The sequence below is a fragment of the Petromyzon marinus genome, chromosome 70, assembly GCF_048934315.1.
Source record: "Petromyzon marinus isolate PM22_M1 ecotype Great Lakes invasive population chromosome 70, UKy_Petmar_22M1.pri1.0, whole genome shotgun sequence".
Taxonomy (NCBI): Eukaryota; Metazoa; Chordata; class Hyperoartia; order Petromyzontiformes; family Petromyzontidae; genus Petromyzon; species Petromyzon marinus.
This window is the reverse complement of record NC_133736.1, coordinates 4,727,366-4,745,156: the sequence shown is the minus strand read 5'-3', so window position 1 is coordinate 4,745,156 and position 17,791 is coordinate 4,727,366. Positions and strand designations below refer to the sequence as shown.

Sequence of the window (17,791 nt, the reverse complement as noted above, 5' to 3'; positions counted from 1 at the left end):
GTCGACTTGGCCTCAAATGTGTACCCGGTGCTGCGGTGTGTGGTAAACGTCGCCACCGGGGGAGAGACAAAGGCGGCCGGGCGTGGTTGCTGGCCACCCACACCCCCCCCCCCTCTCGTGTAACCACAGCGCCCGGTAACCTTCATAGGCCCTGCTCGCTACTCGCCCCCCAAACGTTTTAGTTTAATAATATATAATTACAATAACAATATAATAACAAAAAATCACGACGTTTCGATCGCAACACAACAAGAGGTCGTCCTCAGGCGCGCGAAAAAAAAATAAAATAAAATCTAGCAGTGGAACTGCTTTATTTTTTTGAAAATTTAATTTTTTCTACCGACGTGACTTTAACGAAAGAACCAAAGATTATGGATTCTCGTTGCAGGCTACACGGGGGACCTTTGTCTTTGCGGTACAGCGCAACCCGATTTGGTGACCACACTCCCCTCAGTCCAGCGGTGGATTGACCATGGCTGCTGACGGATGATGGTTCAGCGCACATTTGCGTATACATCAACGCGCGTGCGTGTGTGTGCGTGCGGGCGTGCGGGCATGCGTGTGTGAGGAGCTCACAAATCCTTGAAAGATCTGGGCAAGGTCCCATCGGTGAGCTCCTCCGGCGGGCAAGGCTGCGATGGCTGGGTCGTGTAAGGCCGCATGCCCAGCCACCGCGTGCCGAAACAGCTTTTGTTTGGCTGGATTGAGGGGGCTAAGCGGGCGCGGCACGGGCTAGAGAAGAGATGGGAGTGATGTGGTACGGGAGGACGTGGAGGCTGAGTGGACTTGCCGATGACCGGTACCAGCGGTGTCAAGATCGGCCTCTGTGGAGGAGGAGGCTCGTGAAGGACGCCGCTGCTGGGCAGTTGGAGGCAGTCGCCCTCCAACAACAACGGAGGGCGGAGGAGCGACGCTCACAACAACGAGCGGAGCGCCGGGTGGCTAAAGCGCAGCAGGTTGGCACAGTAGGGGGCACAGGTGATGCATCAGCCAGTCATCTCAGTCGACCCGTGGCACCTGCTGTGTCTGCCCCGTGACCTCCTGGCCCGCGGGCGTTCGACACTTCACGTGATGGCCTCAAGGTGCACGTGGCCTGGCACAGGCGTCGTGGTGACGTCACCGCCACTTAGTGGCGAGTGGCGGTTGTTGTTGTCTGTTGTTTAACACGTAGGCTTTCGCGACCAATATTATTCATAATAAGGGTTTTTGGGTTAGATCGCGTTATTTATAAATGTGTCGTAACCCTCTCCACCACCCGACACGGCCAATCAACAGATATTCCGCTGTGTCTATTGCACCTGACGAAGGAAGCTTGTGTTGCCTCCGAAACGTCGCGATTTAATTGAGTTGTTTATTTTATTTTAACCTGCGTGACTTTACCAAAGAAACCAAAGAGTGTGAATCCTTGCAGTCACGAAAGCTTCAAATCTAGAATTAGGCCTTTTGCTTATTCTATTAAGAAGGGCTGTTGCCCGAAACGTCGTCGTTGTGCGCCGCTGCCAGCCCAGCAGCGGAAGCAAGCGGCAGCGTCGCCACGGGGCGGAGAGGATTCTGTTTACGGTGGTGCGGGGAGCGGTGGTGCAGCGGTTAGCGCACTGCGCTCCGAAAACCCTCCTCGCCTTTCCCTTCCTCTCTTGAGTTCCAAGTCTACTCCCCCCCCCAACCCCCACCTCCACCCCCGCTCACGGCTAACATCAGTGGCGAATATCTGAGGCGGTCCTGCGCTTATTCTCCACCCCCCCACCACCCCCACTATGTCGTTCGAATCGGCCTTACACTGGGCAATCTGTGAAAGTGATCAAGGGATTCATAGCTCATCAGATTCCTCCAGGATAAAATGAAATGTTCTCATTTAAACGACAAACAAAAAAAAAACAAATCATCACCACCTGGGGAGATAAAGGCGGCCGGGCTGCGGTGGTTGGTTCTGACCCAACGCCACCCGCACCTCCGATGTAGCGCGGTCACAGCTTTACATCGAATAGAACCAAAGAGTACAGCTACGTACGGCGCGAAAGAAGTTCGGCGGACAGCGGAGGCTCTGTTCAACCCGGCGCGGGGGAATCTCTGCGTTTGTTCTCTCTGTCCCAGGTAAATTCTATACTGCACGTACATCGTAGCGATCTGTGATGTGTGTGCGCCCTGGGCCTCCGCTAGCTCGCCGCAGCCTCGAGCGAGTACCTGGTGCGGCGCGTGGCAAACATCGCCACTGGGGAGACAAAGGCGGCCGGGCGTGGTGCTGGCCACCCGCCCCCCCTCGTGTGCCACCATGCCGGTAGCCTTCGTAGGTGCTGCTACTCACTAACAGCACTTGTCCCCAACAGTCTTGTTCAGGCCACATGGGGGATCTTTGTGTCAAGGTAAATTAGCTGGAGAGAGAAGTTTCCTTTTTCGAGGAGGGTATTTCAGAGTCAGAATCTGCAGGAGGAATCCGAAGAGCTATAAAGCTCTTTTGTTGCCCATTTGCCAGCGCTGACGAGCGTTAAGATGGGTCACTGAAGCAGGCCGTGTCGGGCAGGCGACGGCCCGTGGTGTCTTGGTGTGTGGCTAGGAGATGTTAACTACCTCGCCTGGTGTGCAGAAGGTCGTGGGTTCGATCCCGACCCTGACGATGCCTGCTGTATATTTGGAGTTTGCGTGTCTCTCTCTCATCATCATCATCACAGTGGCCAGGGAGATGTTAACTACCTCGCCTGGTATACAGGAGGTTGTGGGTTCGATCCCGACCCTGACGACGCCTGCTGTATATTGGAGTTTGCGTGTCTCTCTCTCATCATCATCACGTTGGCTAGGAAATGTTAACTACCTCGCCTGATATGCAGAAGGTCGTGAGTTCGATCCCGACCCTGACGACGCCTGCTGTATATTTGGAGATTGCGGTGTCTCTCTCTCATCATCACGTTGGCTAGGAAATGTTAACTACTTCGCCTGATATGCAGAAGGTCGTGGGTTCGATCCCGACCCTGACGACGCCTGCTGCTGCTCTATATTTGGAGTTTGCGTGTCTCTCTCTCATCATCATCACGGTGGCTAGGGAATGTTAACTACCTCGCCTGGTATACAGGGGGTTGTGGGTTCGATCCCGACCCTGACGATGCCTGCTGTATATTGGAGTTTGTGTTTCTCTCATCATCATCACGGTGTCTAGGAAATGTTAACTACCTAACCTGATATGCAGAAGGTCGTGAGTTCGATCCCGACCCTGACGACGCCTGCTGTATATTTGGAGTTTGTGTTTCTCTCATCATCATCACGGTGTCTAGGAAATGTTAACTACCTCGCCTGATATGCAGAAGGTCGTGGGTTCGATCCCGACCCTGACGACGCCTGCTGTATATTTGGAGTTTGCGTGTCTCTCTCATCATCATCATCGCAGTGGCTAGGAGATGTTAACTACCTCGCCTGGTATGCAGAAGGTCGTGGGTTCGATCCCGACCCTGACGACGCCTGCTGTATATTTTGAGTTTGCGTGTCTCTCATCATCATCGCAGTGGCCAGATGTTAACTACCTCGCCTGGTATGCAGGAGGTCGTGTGTTCGATCCCGACCCTGACGACGCCTGCTGTATATTTTGAGTTTGCGTGTCTCTCATCATCATCGCAGTGGCTAGATGTTAACTACCTCGCCTGGTATGCAGGAGGTCGTGTGTTCGATCCCGACCCTGACGACGCCTGCTGCTGTATATTTTGAGTTTGCGTGTCTCTGTCTCTCTCTCTCTCCCCGTGGTGGTCGCTTGACTTTTTTCTCCGGGTTCCTCCGTATATTTTTTTTTTCCCCCTCCGCATTTAGAATCGACGTCACGTCGCTCAGAGAGAGTATTCGTCCGCCGTAAATTTTCCGCGCGATGAGGCGCTTCGTTGAGCTGTCGCTCACGGCCGGGTCGCTGCTCACAGAAGGGTGGAGCCACACTGCTCAGCGGGGTGCCTTGTCCTGGCGACGTGAAAAATAAATATGAGTATCATTATGTATTAGTTTTAGTTTATAATAATTGTTGATGAGCTTCACCAATCGGCGCTGCCGAGCGCGGTGAAGTATGGTCAACCGACCGCCGTGACTGACGCAGCCATGGGGAGGTGGTTTGGGTGGTAGGTGCTGGCCTCTTTTGTCAATTCCCAGCGTGAAGACCAAATGGTCATAAATTATCGCGAATCGTCGTCAGTAAAACCTTGGGATCGCGAGCATAATTCGTTCCGGAAACGTGTTTGTAATCCAAAGCACTCGCACATCGAAGCACTCGCATATCAGTTGTGATCACGTGACGCTCGGCGAGGCAAAGCGTGTTACACGTTACGTTGCTCGTGTTGCAAGACCCTCGCTGGTTTATCAAATTAATATTTAAAAAAAAAAAATGTTTAGCTCGTCTTGCAAAACAGGCGAGGCAGTTAACATCCAAGGTTTTACTGCACTCGCGGAAATGCTCTTGATCCTTCACGGAGAAAGTGTAGATTGTTGCAAAACGTAGGGCGGGGGGGGGGCAGGCCAGGAATGGTGGAGATGGCATCGCGCGCCAAGAGACTTGGGTAAAGGTGGCGCAAAGGTAAGAGGCGCCTAAGCCGGCACCGCCGAGATCCGGGCTAACCAGCGTCGGACGTCGGCCTTCCTCCCCAACCCCGCAGCGATTACACACCGGGTTGTCTCGCGCGTCCAGTTGGTGGTATCAGCCGGGTCACCGGTGGCTCGCACAGAGACCCCCCTAGACTTCGTCGCGCAGACTAATAGACTCATCGCGCAGACCGATAGACTCATCGCGCAGACTGATAGACTCATCACGCAGACACCCATAGACTCATCACACAGAGACCCATAGACTCATCACACAGAGACCCATAGACTCATCGCGCAGACCAATAGACTCATCGCGCAGACTAATAGACTCATCACGCAGACACCCATAGACTCATCACACAGAGACCCATAGACTCATCGCACAGACCAATAGACTCATCACGCAGACTAATAGACTCATCACGCAGACACCCATAGACTCATCACACAGAGACCCATAGACTCATCACACAGAGAACCATAGACTCATCACGCAGACACCCATAGACTCATCACACAGAGACCCATAGACTCATCACGCAGACACCCATAGACTCATCACACAGAGACCCATAGACTCATCACGCAGACACCCATAGACTCATCACACAGAGACTCATAGACTCATCACACAGAGACCCATAGACTCATCACACAGAGACCCATAGACTCGTACAGATCTGAGTTTTGGGAGAGCGTAGACATGGGAGCATGGAAGTGCGATACGACAATAGATTTTGCTTGCACTGAGACAATAACGCGGAACGTCGCTGTTGCCACGATGCGCTTTGTGAGCGGCCGATGACGGACCTCTTTCTAGAACTGCGCGGTTTCTGAGTGGTGTGGAAACTCTGGGGTGTCCGCGCGGTTTCTGAGTGGTGTGGAAACTCTGGGGTGTCCGCGCGGAGTGATCCGGCACGCGCCGACGTGGTCACCTCTAGGCTCCTTGTCCCGCCATGGGATGACCGCAGGCCGATTTCACAGTGCCAAGGCGCGGTTTAAGTTGGCATCGGTTTTGCTGGGCGCCACGGTGGTGAGATCTGTTAACTACTTCGTCTGGTATACAGGAGGTCGCGGAATTCGATCCCGACCCTGACGATGCCTGCTGCTGTATATTTGGAGTTTGCGTGTCTCTCTCGCATCATCATCATCATCATAGTGGCTAGGAGATGTTAACTACCTCGCCTGGTATACGGGAGGCCGTGGGTTCAATCCCGACCCTGACGCTTGCTGTAAATTCGGAGTTTGCGTCTCCCTCTCCCCACGTTCGCGTGGATTTTTCGCCGGGTCCTCTGGTTTTTTTCCCTCGGCATTTAGAGTCAACGTCACGCGTTTTAGAGTAATTTGGCTGCTGCTATAGATGTTCACGTGATGATGCTAAGCCACTTCGTTGACCTATCAGTGGCGGCCGGGTGGTCACTTCTGAAAAAGCGCTTCGTAGCTCAGTGGGGCCTTACTTGGTAAAACAAAAAATGTATAGTCTTGGTTCTTTCGGTAAAGTCACGTAGCCATCTGGCTACCATGAAAGATTCGTTCAGGAGGCTATCCACATACACAAACACGGAGGCGATTGCAACCGAGAAGATGGATTCTGGCTTAGCAGCAATCATTGGAAGGATTTGATAAACCATTTCGGGTCTTAATTGATTGTTCACGCTTACGGTGGCTTTCAGACCGCATCCATTATTTTCGTCTCCCCCCTCCTCTTTTCCGAACATAGATGGACTCGTCCATCTGAACAAACTGCCAAATCGCTCTCCGTAGTACTAACGTTAAAAAAACCCGCCACTTTTTTCAATATTTCTTGCTGTGGTTTTCACACCTGACGATGATTGCTTCTTGTGTTGCAGTCGAAACGTCGTGAGAATTTTATTATGTTTTATTTTTGTATTATTTTATTGTTTCCCTTCTACGTGGTGGTGACTTTACCGAAAGAACCAAGAATATGAATCCCTGCAGTCAAGAAAGCTTTAAATACAAAAATATATATATATTTAGCCCGTTTGTCGCAACTGACTAATACCCCGTAAGTTGTGCGGAGTGATTCCTCGCTTTACACGGCACTATTGAGGAACACGTCGAATACCCGCCTTGGACGATGAATCGCCGTTGTGCAATAGGTTTGAGTGACGTTACGTTTCCCGCTAAGTGCGCGGCTGGCTACGTTTGCTGTCCTTCCGCCGCACCTCTGATGAGCACGGTTGGCTACGTACCCTGCGAATGATGTTTAACAATACAACAATAATAATAATACCAATACACGCCATTCGTCGCTATGTGACGGTGACGTCACCACTGTGCCTTTTGCCAGGCCAGCTGCACTTTGAGGCTGCAACATGAAGTGTCGAAGGCTCGCTGCTGGCAGGAGATCACGGGACAGACCCATCGGGTTGCATGGGTTGGCCGGCTGAGATGGCTTGCAAGATGCACCACCTGTGCCCCCCCCCCCCCCCTACTGTGCCAACTCGCTGCGTTTTAGCCGCACCGGGGCTCCGCTCGTTGTTGTGAGCGTCGCATCACCGCCCTCCGCTGTTGCCGGAGGGCGACCGCCCCCAACTGGCCCAGTAGCGGCGTCCTTCACGAGCCTCCTCCTCCACAGAGAGGCCCGATCTTGTCACCGCCGGTACCAGTCCATTGACAAGTCCACTGCAGCTCCACACCTCCGCCGTGCCGGCATCATTCCACCTCCACAAACTCCCACCGTCACCCCCCTCCCCATCACAGCCGGAACGTCGCAACGAAAAATCTCGGAACGTCCAACTGACCGGTAGCGGCGTCCTTCACGAGCCTCCTCCATAGTTCAACGTGCATTACCTGCAGCCCGGGCCCTTTCTACCTCGGCACTTTCCCTAAGCCAACATTTCCTCCCCCCCCCCTACCACCACCCCCTTCAACCAACACCCCTCCACCCCCACCGCAGGGAGCTAATGGGCACGAGGAAGTTAATCGGCGCGGCCGTGTTGTCGTCGTTGTTGTTCGCAGGAGGCTTGGAAAGGTGACGCGGCACTGCTTCAAACGTCCCCCGTCATGGGAGACAAGTCCGGAACCCGGTGAGTGGCGGACGTTGATACTCGAGACGTTTCCTTCCCCCCTGACCCCCAACCGCTGCCACTCTGTCTCTCGTTTTTCGCGATGAGGGGATACGTTCCCTCCGGAGGGTGCTAGTGAAGGGCGCATTTTCGCCCGTGACGCTGTTTGGCCCGCGAAAGGCCCTGTCTTTGCAATGGATGAGCTGAAGTGAAAAACGTGAATAGGCCTCTAAATACGTTGACAATTGCGATGATGGCACAGCGGAAATGTATTACTATAATAATGAGCCGAGAATGTTCGTGTGTAACGCGCGTGACGTCACTCCACATCGACCACCCCCCACCCGCCCCCCCGTCATTAATAATCATGAACAGGTGATGTCACTCCGCATGGAGATGCTACGCATTGTCACTTTCTCTCATCATATTATCTCTCATCATCACTTTATCTCTCATCACTTAATCTCTCATCAATTAATCTCTCATCACTTTATCTCTCATCACTTAATCTCTCATCAATTCATCTCTCATCATCACTTCATCTCCCATCATCACTTAATCTCTCATCACTTAATCTCTCATCACATTATCTCTCATCACTTTATCTCTCATCACTTAATCTCTCATCACTTAATCTCTCATCATCACTTCATCTCTCATCACTTCATCTCTCATTTCTTAATCTCTCATCACTTAATCTCTCATCACTTAATCTCTCATCACATTATCTCTCATCATCACTTCATCTCCCATCATCACTTTATCTCTCATCCCTTCATCTCTCATCACTTTATCTCTCATCATCACTTCATCTCTCATCATCACTTCATCTCTCATCATCACTTTATGCCTCATCACATTATCTCTCATCATCACTTCATCTCTCATCACTTAATCTCTCATCACTTAATCTCTCATCACATTATCTCTCATCACATTATCTCTCATCATCACTTCATCTCTCATCATCACTTCATCTCTCATCACTTTATCTCTCATCCCTTCATCTCTCATCACTTTGCCATCTCTCGCTCTCTCGCTGCAGTAGTCGTATAGAGTTCCGGAATGCGATCGGCGGATAGCCGAGTTCGTGATTGGCGAGGGAGTACCGCATCGCCGTATTCTCGGGGTTATAAATGCGCCCGTGATGGCCACGATGCACACGGCTGCCTAGAATCCCCAGCGCTGTTGAGGCAGCCAGGGTTGGTGGATAACCGCACGGACGGGGCAAAAAACTTTCTGTGGGCGCCAAGGAGGCGCCCGTACCCCTGGCTCTGCCTGGTAGAGGGCGATACTGCAGGGTGTGTGGACTAATCTCCATCGGTTCCATCTCACTCCCGTTCTACAGCAGAGTGTGTGGACTAATCTCCATCTGTTCCATCTCCTTCCTACTGCAGGGTGTGTGGACTAATCTCCATCTGTTCCATCTCACTCCTTCCTACTGCAGAGTGCGTGGACCAATCTCCATCTGTTCCATCTCATTCCCTCCTACAGCAGAGTGTGTGGACTAATCTCCATCTGTTCCATCTCACTCCTTCCTACTGCAGAGTGTGTGGACTAATCTCCATCTGTTCCATCTCACTCCTTCCTACAGCAGAGTGTGTTGACTAATCTCCATCTGTTCCATCTCACTCCCGTTCTACCCGTGGGTGGGTGTCACGGAGGCGCCCGTACCCCTGGCTCTGCCAGGTAGAGGGCGGTACTGCAGGGTGTGTGGACTAATCTCCATCGGTTCCATCTCACTCCCGTTCTACAGCAGAGTGGACTAATCTCCATCTGTTCCATCTCACTCCTCCTGCAGCAGCAGAGTGTGTGGACTAATCTCCATCTGTTCCATCTCACTCCCGTTCTACCCGTGGGTGGGTGTCACGGAGGCGCCCGTACCCCTGGCTCTGCTAGGTAGAGGGCGGTACTGCAGAGTGGGTGGACTAATCTCCATCTGTTCCATCTCACTCCCGTTCTACCCGTGGGTGGGTGTCACGGAGGCGCCCGTACCCCTGGCTATGCCAGGTAGAGGGCGGTACTGCAGAGTGTGTGGACTAATCTCCATCTGTTCCATCTCACTCCCGTTCTACCCGTGGGTTGGTGTCAAGGAGAAGCTGTATTCCTTGGCTCTGCCAGGAGGTGGTACAGCAGCAGGGTGTGTGGACTAATCTCCATTTGTTCAATCTGACTCCTTTCTACCCATGGGTGGGTGTCAAGGAGAAGCTGTACCCCCTGGCTCTGCCAGGAGAAGATGGTACAGCAGCAGAGTGTGTGGACTAATCTCCATTTGTTCCATCTGACTCCTTTCTACCCATGGGTGGGTGGCAATGAGGAGCTGTACCCCCTGGCTCTGCCAGGAGGAGGTGGCACAGCAGCAGAGTGTGTGGACTAATCTCCATTTGTTCCATCTGACTTCTTTCTACCCATGGGTGGGTGTCAAGGAAAAGCTGTACCCCCTGGCTCTGCCAGGAGAAGGTGGCACAGCAGCAGAGTGTGTGGACTAATCTCCATTTGTTCCATCTGACTCCATTCTACCCATGGGTGGGTGGCAATGAGGAGCTGTACCCCCCTGGCACTGCCAGGAGAAGGTGGCACGTCAGTTGTGGACTTCACTAGTTCTGTCTGTGTGGGATGGAGTGTTAACCCTCACACGTCAGAATGTTATTCTGATTCGGAAACTCGCTGAGCCTTCGTGTGTATGTAACGAGTCCTCTGCGTGTGAGACTATGGGTCTCTTGTGTGAGACTATGGGTCTCTGTGTGAGTCTTGTGGATATGTGTGAACATATGGGTCTCTACGTGCACCTGCGTGTCGGTGCATGTCATTGGTGACCCAGGTTGAGACCATCAACTCTGCATGAGGGAACCCGGTTTAATCGCAACTCGGGCCGTATGAGTTTCCGTGCACATCTAATGAGCCTCTGTGTGTGAGACGTTGGGTCTCCGTGCGAGTCTGTGGGTCTCTGTGTGAATCTTGTGGGATATGTGTGAATCTATGAGTCTCTGTGCGAGTCTTTGAGTCTGTCCGCGAGACGTTGGGTCTCCGTGTGAGACGTTGGGTCTCTGTGTGAATCTTGTGGGATATGTGTGAATCTATGAGTCTCTGTGCGAGTCTTTGAGTCTGTCCGCGAGACGTTGGGTCTCTGTGCGAGCCTTGTGGATATGTACGAGTCTACGGGTCTCTGTGTTTAATTGCAACATGTTTAACACGTTTTAAATTTAAAGCTTTCGTGACTGCAGTAATAAATATATATTTTATTTTCTTTGGTTCTTTCGGTAAAGTCACGTAGAATGAGAATAAAATAATAAATTGATAAAATAAAATAACACAATAATATCAATTTATTATTTTATTCTCATTCTACGTGACTTTACCGAAAGAACCAAAGAAGATGAATCATTGCAGTCACGAAAGCTTTAAATCGAAATATATTTTATTATTTTACCGTTTCCCTTCAACGCGACTTTACCGAAAGAGCTAAGAATATGTTTAACACGTAGTAGTAGGAGGCTTTTATGATCAATGTTGTCCGTAATTGTTTTTTTTGTTTTTGGTTAGATCACGCAAATATGTAAATGTTGCGTCGTTAAACCCGCCACCACCCGACACGGCCAATTAGTTGCTAGTTGAGCACCAACCGGTTGTTCTGTGTTGGAGAGTTAAACCCGCAGAGACGTTTACATTTCGAGTAGCCGTGACGGTTCGCCCGCAGTTACGACGATAACAGCGGCAACCACAACCAGCCTCTTCAGGTAGACAAGTTGAGATTGTTTTATTATCATCGTCGTCGTCGTCGTCGTCATCGTCGCAAGACGCTCTGGAAAAAAAATAAGACGATGATTTTTTTCCTGCGGGTAAAGCGCCAGAACCGGTCCGGCGCTTTCAAGATGCTCTTCTGCGGCCGTCTGGAACGCTCTCCATTCCGATATTAGGAAGCCACTGAAAACCATAGACTCGTCACACATAGACCCATAGACTCACACACAGAGACCCATAGACTCACACACAGAGATCCATAGACTCATCACACAGAGACCCATAGACTCATCACACAGAGACCCATAGACTCATCACACAGAGACCCACAGACTCATCACACAGAGACCCATAGACTCATTATACTGAGACCCATAGACTCATCACACAGAGACCCATAGACTCGTCACACATAGACCCATGGGCTCATCACACAGAGACCCATAGACTCATCACACTGCAACCCATAGACTCGTCACACATAGACCCATAGGCTCATCACACAGAGACCCATAGAATCATTATACTGAAACCCATAGACTCATCACACATAGACCCATAGACTCAACACACTGAAACCCATAGACTCATCACACAGAGACCCATGGACTCATCACGCTACATTACTATACACTGCACTACTATACATTACACTACTATGCACTGCACTACTGTACGCCACTATACACGGCGCTACTATACATGATACACCGCTATATACACGGACTCTAGGTCTTCCTGGGGAATTCCCAGGCATTCCCAGCCGAGCCTCATCGTCCCACCACCGTGTCCTGGGCCTGCACGAAGACTCTTGGGGTCGAGTGCTGCTCGCGAGCAGCACCGATGAAGGCCGCTACGGCACACGAGGGAGTTGGTGGGCAGCAACCACGCATCGCACCGGGGTACTCACTTGAGGCTGAGCCGACCTAGGGCAGGCCCAGGACCGGTTCAGGTAATTGTCACCGGTGTCGGCCGTGAGGGGGAATCGAGCCCGGGCCTCTGCCCGGTGTCGTAGCGCGGCGTGGCGCTAACCGCCGCGCCACCACTCCCCACATGTAAACGCAAACACGCGGATATCGAGACATGAAGCGAGCATCCTCAGCACGGTGTAATAGTTGCAGATGTTGCGTCGTTGTGTGCGCGCGGGTGTCTGGTTACGCGCGTCGTTAACTCGTCAGTTTTAAACGCTTTGAACTATATTTTTTTGTTTTGTTATTACCAGGTGTAAGGCCCCACTGAGCTGCGATGTTGTAGCTAAGACTCATCTCCTAGGCGAGGTAGTCAACATCTCCTAGCCACCGTGGTGATGATGATGATGATGAGAGAGACACGCGCAAACTCCAAATATACAGCAGCAGCAGCAGGCGTCGTCAGGCTCGGGATCGAAACCACGACCTCCTGCATGCCAGGCGAGGTAGTCAACATCTCCTAGCTACCGTGATGATGATGATGATGAGAGAGAGAGACACGCAGACTCCAAATGTACAGTAGGCGTCAGGGGGTCGGGATCGAACCCACGACCTCCTGCATGCCAGGCGAGGTAGTCAACATCTCCTAGCTACCGTGATGATTATGATGAGAGAGAGACATGCAAACTCCAAATATACAGTAGGCGTCAGGGGGTAGGGATCGAACCCACGACCTCATGCATGCCAGGCGAGGTAGTCAACATCTCCTAGCCACCGTGATGATGATGAGAGAGACACGCAAACTCCAAATATACAGCAGCAGCAGGCGTCAAGGTCGGGATCGAACCCACGACCTCCTGCATGCCAGGCGAGGTATCAACATCTCCTAGCCACCGTGATGATGATGAGAGAGAGAGAGACATGCAAACTCCAAATATACAGTAGGCGTCAGGGGGTAGGGATCGAACCCACGACCTCCTGCATGCCAGGCGAGGTAGTCAACATCTCCTAGCCACCGTGATGATGATGAGAGAGAGAGAGACATGCAAACTCCAAATATACAGTAGGCGTCAGGGGGTCGGGCTCGAACCCACGACCTCCTGCATGCCAGGCGAGGTAGTCAACATCTCCTAGCCACCGTGATGATGATGATAAGAGAGAGACGCGCAAACTCCAAATGCACAGCAGGCATCGTCAGGCTCGGGATCGAACCCACGACCTCCTGTATATCAGGCGAGGTAGTCAACATCTCCTAGCCACCGTGATGATGATGATGATAAGAGAGAGACGTGCAAACTCCAAATGCACAGCAGGTGAGGTAGTCAACACCTCCCTGGGCACCACTTAAGTGGACCCATCTCGGTCCCCTTGTTTGGCTACTGTCCACACTGCTGGTGCGTCTGGCTGGGCGGTGGCTGCTCTTAAGTGGTGTGGCTTGGGGGTTTTTTGTTGTTGTTGCAAACTCCCCACCTTCACCACCACTCCCCCACACCATCATTGTCGTCATCATCAGCATCACGCCCTCTGCAGGAAAGCCATTGTCCATTTCCCGTGCGTGTGATGTGCTGGTGTGTCCGTGTGTGTGTGAGACACAGCCTCAAATGAGTAACTCGGTGCGGTGCGTAAAAAACATCGCCACTGGGGAGACAAAGGCGGCGGGGCGTGATGCTGGCCACCCACCCCCTCGTGTGCCGTTCCAGGCCTTCATTGGTGCTACTCGCTAACAGCACTTTCCCCAACAGTCTGTTGAGGCTACACGGGGGATCTTTGTCTTTGTGTGTGGTGCATAATGGTACATTGACAGGCTGAGTGTATGTGAGTGTGTCGGGCGTGGTTGCTGGCCACCCACCCCCTCGTGTGCCGTGCCGGCCTTCATAGGTGCTGCTACTCGCTAACAGCACTTGCCCCAACAGATTGGGGGGGGGGGATCTTTGTGTGTGCGGTGGGTAATGGTACATTCACAGGCTGAGCGAGCGTGTGTTAGTGTGCGAGTGTATTGGGCGTGGTGCTGGCCACCCATGCCCTCGTTTGCCGTGCCGGCCTTCGTAGGTGCTCGCTGCGCTACGAACCCCGACGGGCCGAGTTCAATTCCCGCGTCACGACAGTCGGCTGTGACCTGGTTTTTTTTTTTAAAGCCAGGATTCTAAGCAGTGCCAACTTCGGTTAAACCCGAGCCACTTCAAGGATTTGCATTCAGAATCAGCATTTTTATTTCGAACTGGAGACGCAATCCGATGAGCTCTTAAAGTTCTTTGCTCACCGATGTCCAGTTAGGGGCAACTGGGTTAAGAACGCTACCACAACAAGCACAATACAAACCACACGACAGCAGCGCCAAGTACACTAGAGCTAAACAAATCACCCAAGCACAAGTAAAAAAATATATGTACAACTCAACCATCCCATTCCTATCAGGCAAAGCCCGCTGAGGTATTCACTTATTTTGTTGGTGTTGTTGTTGTTTTAAAACTATAAAGTATTACCGGTAGGAACCTCCTGGTTACACCACCAGCCCACGGGGGATTATTGTGTCCGTCCGTCGTGCATCCAAAAATGGGAGGGGTGGGGCTGGGTGGGGAGGGAGGGTGGGGAGGGTGGGGCTGGGTGGGGAGGGAGGGTGGGGAGGGGCTAAGTGGGGAGGGGCTGGGTGGGGAGGGTGGGGAGGGTGGGGCTGGGTGGGGAGGGGAGGGTGGGGCTGGGTGGGGAGGGGCTGGGTGGGGCTGGGTAGGGGGTGGGAGGGGTGGGGCTGGGTGGGGAGGGCCTGGTCACCCCGTGGTGCCCCCCTTATAAAACTCAACGTTTCACCTCACAGTCGGGCATACTGTGCTGAACACACCACGTGGTGGTGCCGCCGTTGTTGACTCTGGCCATTGACCGAGCAACCCAACAACGTTCCTACCGCCAGCTCCTCCCTCCCCTTGAGAATGTCTTTTAATTTTACCCGGTGTAAGGCCCCGCCGAGCTGCTGTGCGGCTATTGTTGGGACGCGACCACCAGGCCATCACAGATGAGCCTCAACATAGGGAGGCGACGTCACTCAAAGACACAGTCAGAATATTTCTGTAGACTGCAGGAGGAATGCGATGAGCTTTAAAAAGCTCTTGTGGTTTTTTTTTTCTTTCAACGGGGGCGTGCATAGCAGGCAAGGTCATTAACATCCCGCCACCGTTGCCCGAGTGTTGACACCGGAGGAATCCGATGAGCTATGAAGCTCTTGATCACCTGATGGTCTTAGTAGTGGGCACGGGGTAAGAACGTTACAACAGCAGTTTTCCAAAATCACGATAGAAGTTCAAAGTACGGTGAAACCTTGTGGATTGCGAGTAGCTTGGCCTGCGAGTGTTTTGCAAGACGGGCAGAAATGTGTAAATGAATATTAATTTGATGAACGAGCGAGGGTCTTGCAAATACGAGCAGTGGACGTGTAGTACGCTTTGTACTGCCGAGCGACACTATACACTACACTATACACTACACTATACACTACAATACACGACACTACTATACCCGACACTATACACTACACTACTATACACTACACTATACACTACACTACTATACACTACACTACTATACACTACACTACTATACACTACACTACTATACACGACACTACTATACCCGACACTACTATACCCGACACTATACACTACACTATACACTACACTGCTATACACGACACTATACACTACACTACTATACACTATACTATACACTACACTATACACTACACTATACACTACACTACTATACACGACACTATACACTACACTACTATACACTATACTATACACTACACTATACACTACACTATACACTACACTATACACTACACTACTATACACTACACTACTATACACTACACTATACACTACACTATACACTACACTACTATACACGACACTACTATACACGACACTATACACTACACTATACACTACACTATACACTATACTACTATACACTACACTATACACTACACTACTATACACTACTATACACTACACTACTGTACACTACACTACTATACACTACACTACTATACACTACACTATACACTACACTACTGTACACTACACTACTATACACTACACTACTATACACTACACTATACACTACACTACTATACACGACACTATACACTACACTATACACTACACTATACACTACACTATACACTACACTATACACTACTATACACTACTGTACACTACACTACTATACACTACACTACTATACACTACACTACTATACACTACACTACTATACACTACACTACTATACACTACACTACTGTACACTACACTATACACTACACTATACACTACTCTGTGAACCCCTTATCAGTGCCCTGCCTTATTACGGACCAATTCTGACCTTATTGGTCACCCCATGCCCCTTATAAATCTCAACGATCTTCCCACAAAGTCCCATCACAAGCGAGAGAAACGCAAACAGACAGACACGACACACGTTATTTTATTTGTGCCCGTATTGAAACGGCTGTACGCCGTGTGGACCTGAAAACTCGCATTTCCCCTGCACAATAATACGGGGTGAACCGTACGTGTTGACACGGCATGAAAGGCCACGCTGAGCTATTAAGTCAGCTATTAAATCAGCTGTCATTCGTGATGACCCTGCCCATCAACTGGGTGTGTGGCGGCTTATCGTCATCACGAGCGCGCATTCACAGCCGCGAATTAATCTTAAATAATCAATCCACTGCTGGATGAATGCCTCCTCAAGCCGCCACTGCCAACGCCCCCCACGCTCCTGCGATATGATAACCCGTGAATCCGTCAGAGCAACCGCGCGTGAGCTGACGCACTCAGACGCCGACACACTCAGACGCCGACACACTCAGACGCCGACACACTCAGACGCCGACACACTCGCTGACACGCTCTGACACACCCGCCGACACACTCAGACGCTGACACGCTCGCTGATATACTCTGACGTTGACACACTCGCTGATACACTCTGACACACTCGCCGACACATTCAGACGCTGACACACTCGCTGACACGCTCTGACACACCCGCCGACACACTCAGACGCTGACACGCTCGCTGATATACTCTGACGTTGACACACTCGCTGATACACTCTGACACACTCGCCGACACATTCAGACGCTGACACACTCGCTGACACGCTCTGACACACTCGCCGACACACTCAGACGTTGACACGCTCGCTGACACACTCAAACTGACACACACGCTGACACGCTCTGACACACCCGCCGACACACTCAGACGTTGACACGCTCGCTGACACACTCAAACTGACACACACGCTGACACACTCAGACGTTGACACACTCGCTGACACACTCAGACATTGACACACTTGCCGACGCACTCAAACTGACACACTCGCTGACACACACGCTGACACACTCGCTGACACTCGCTGACACACTCAGAAACTGACACACTCGCTGACACTCACCGACACTCAGACACTGACACACTCGCTGACACACTCCGACACTGACACTCGCTACACTCACTGATACAGTAAAACACTGACACACTTGCTGACACACTCACTGACAC

The 17,791-nt window shown here is 51.5% G+C and overlaps 1 protein-coding gene across 3 annotated transcripts in view; it reads left to right on the top strand.

The window, feature by feature from the left end:
• Positions 1–17,791, top strand: part of LOC116957174 (beta-arrestin-1-like) — a 98,528-nt gene that overhangs the window by 568 nt on the left and 80,169 nt on the right. For all 3 annotated transcript variants that reach the window (XM_032979172.2, XM_032979174.2, XM_032979171.2), the window contains one exon: positions 7,528–7,595. In XM_032979172.2, the coding sequence (XP_032835063.2) occupies positions 7,573–7,595 (23 nt within the window). In that variant the 5' untranslated portion in view covers positions 7,528–7,572. The remainder of the gene's footprint in view (positions 1–7,527; positions 7,596–17,791) is intronic.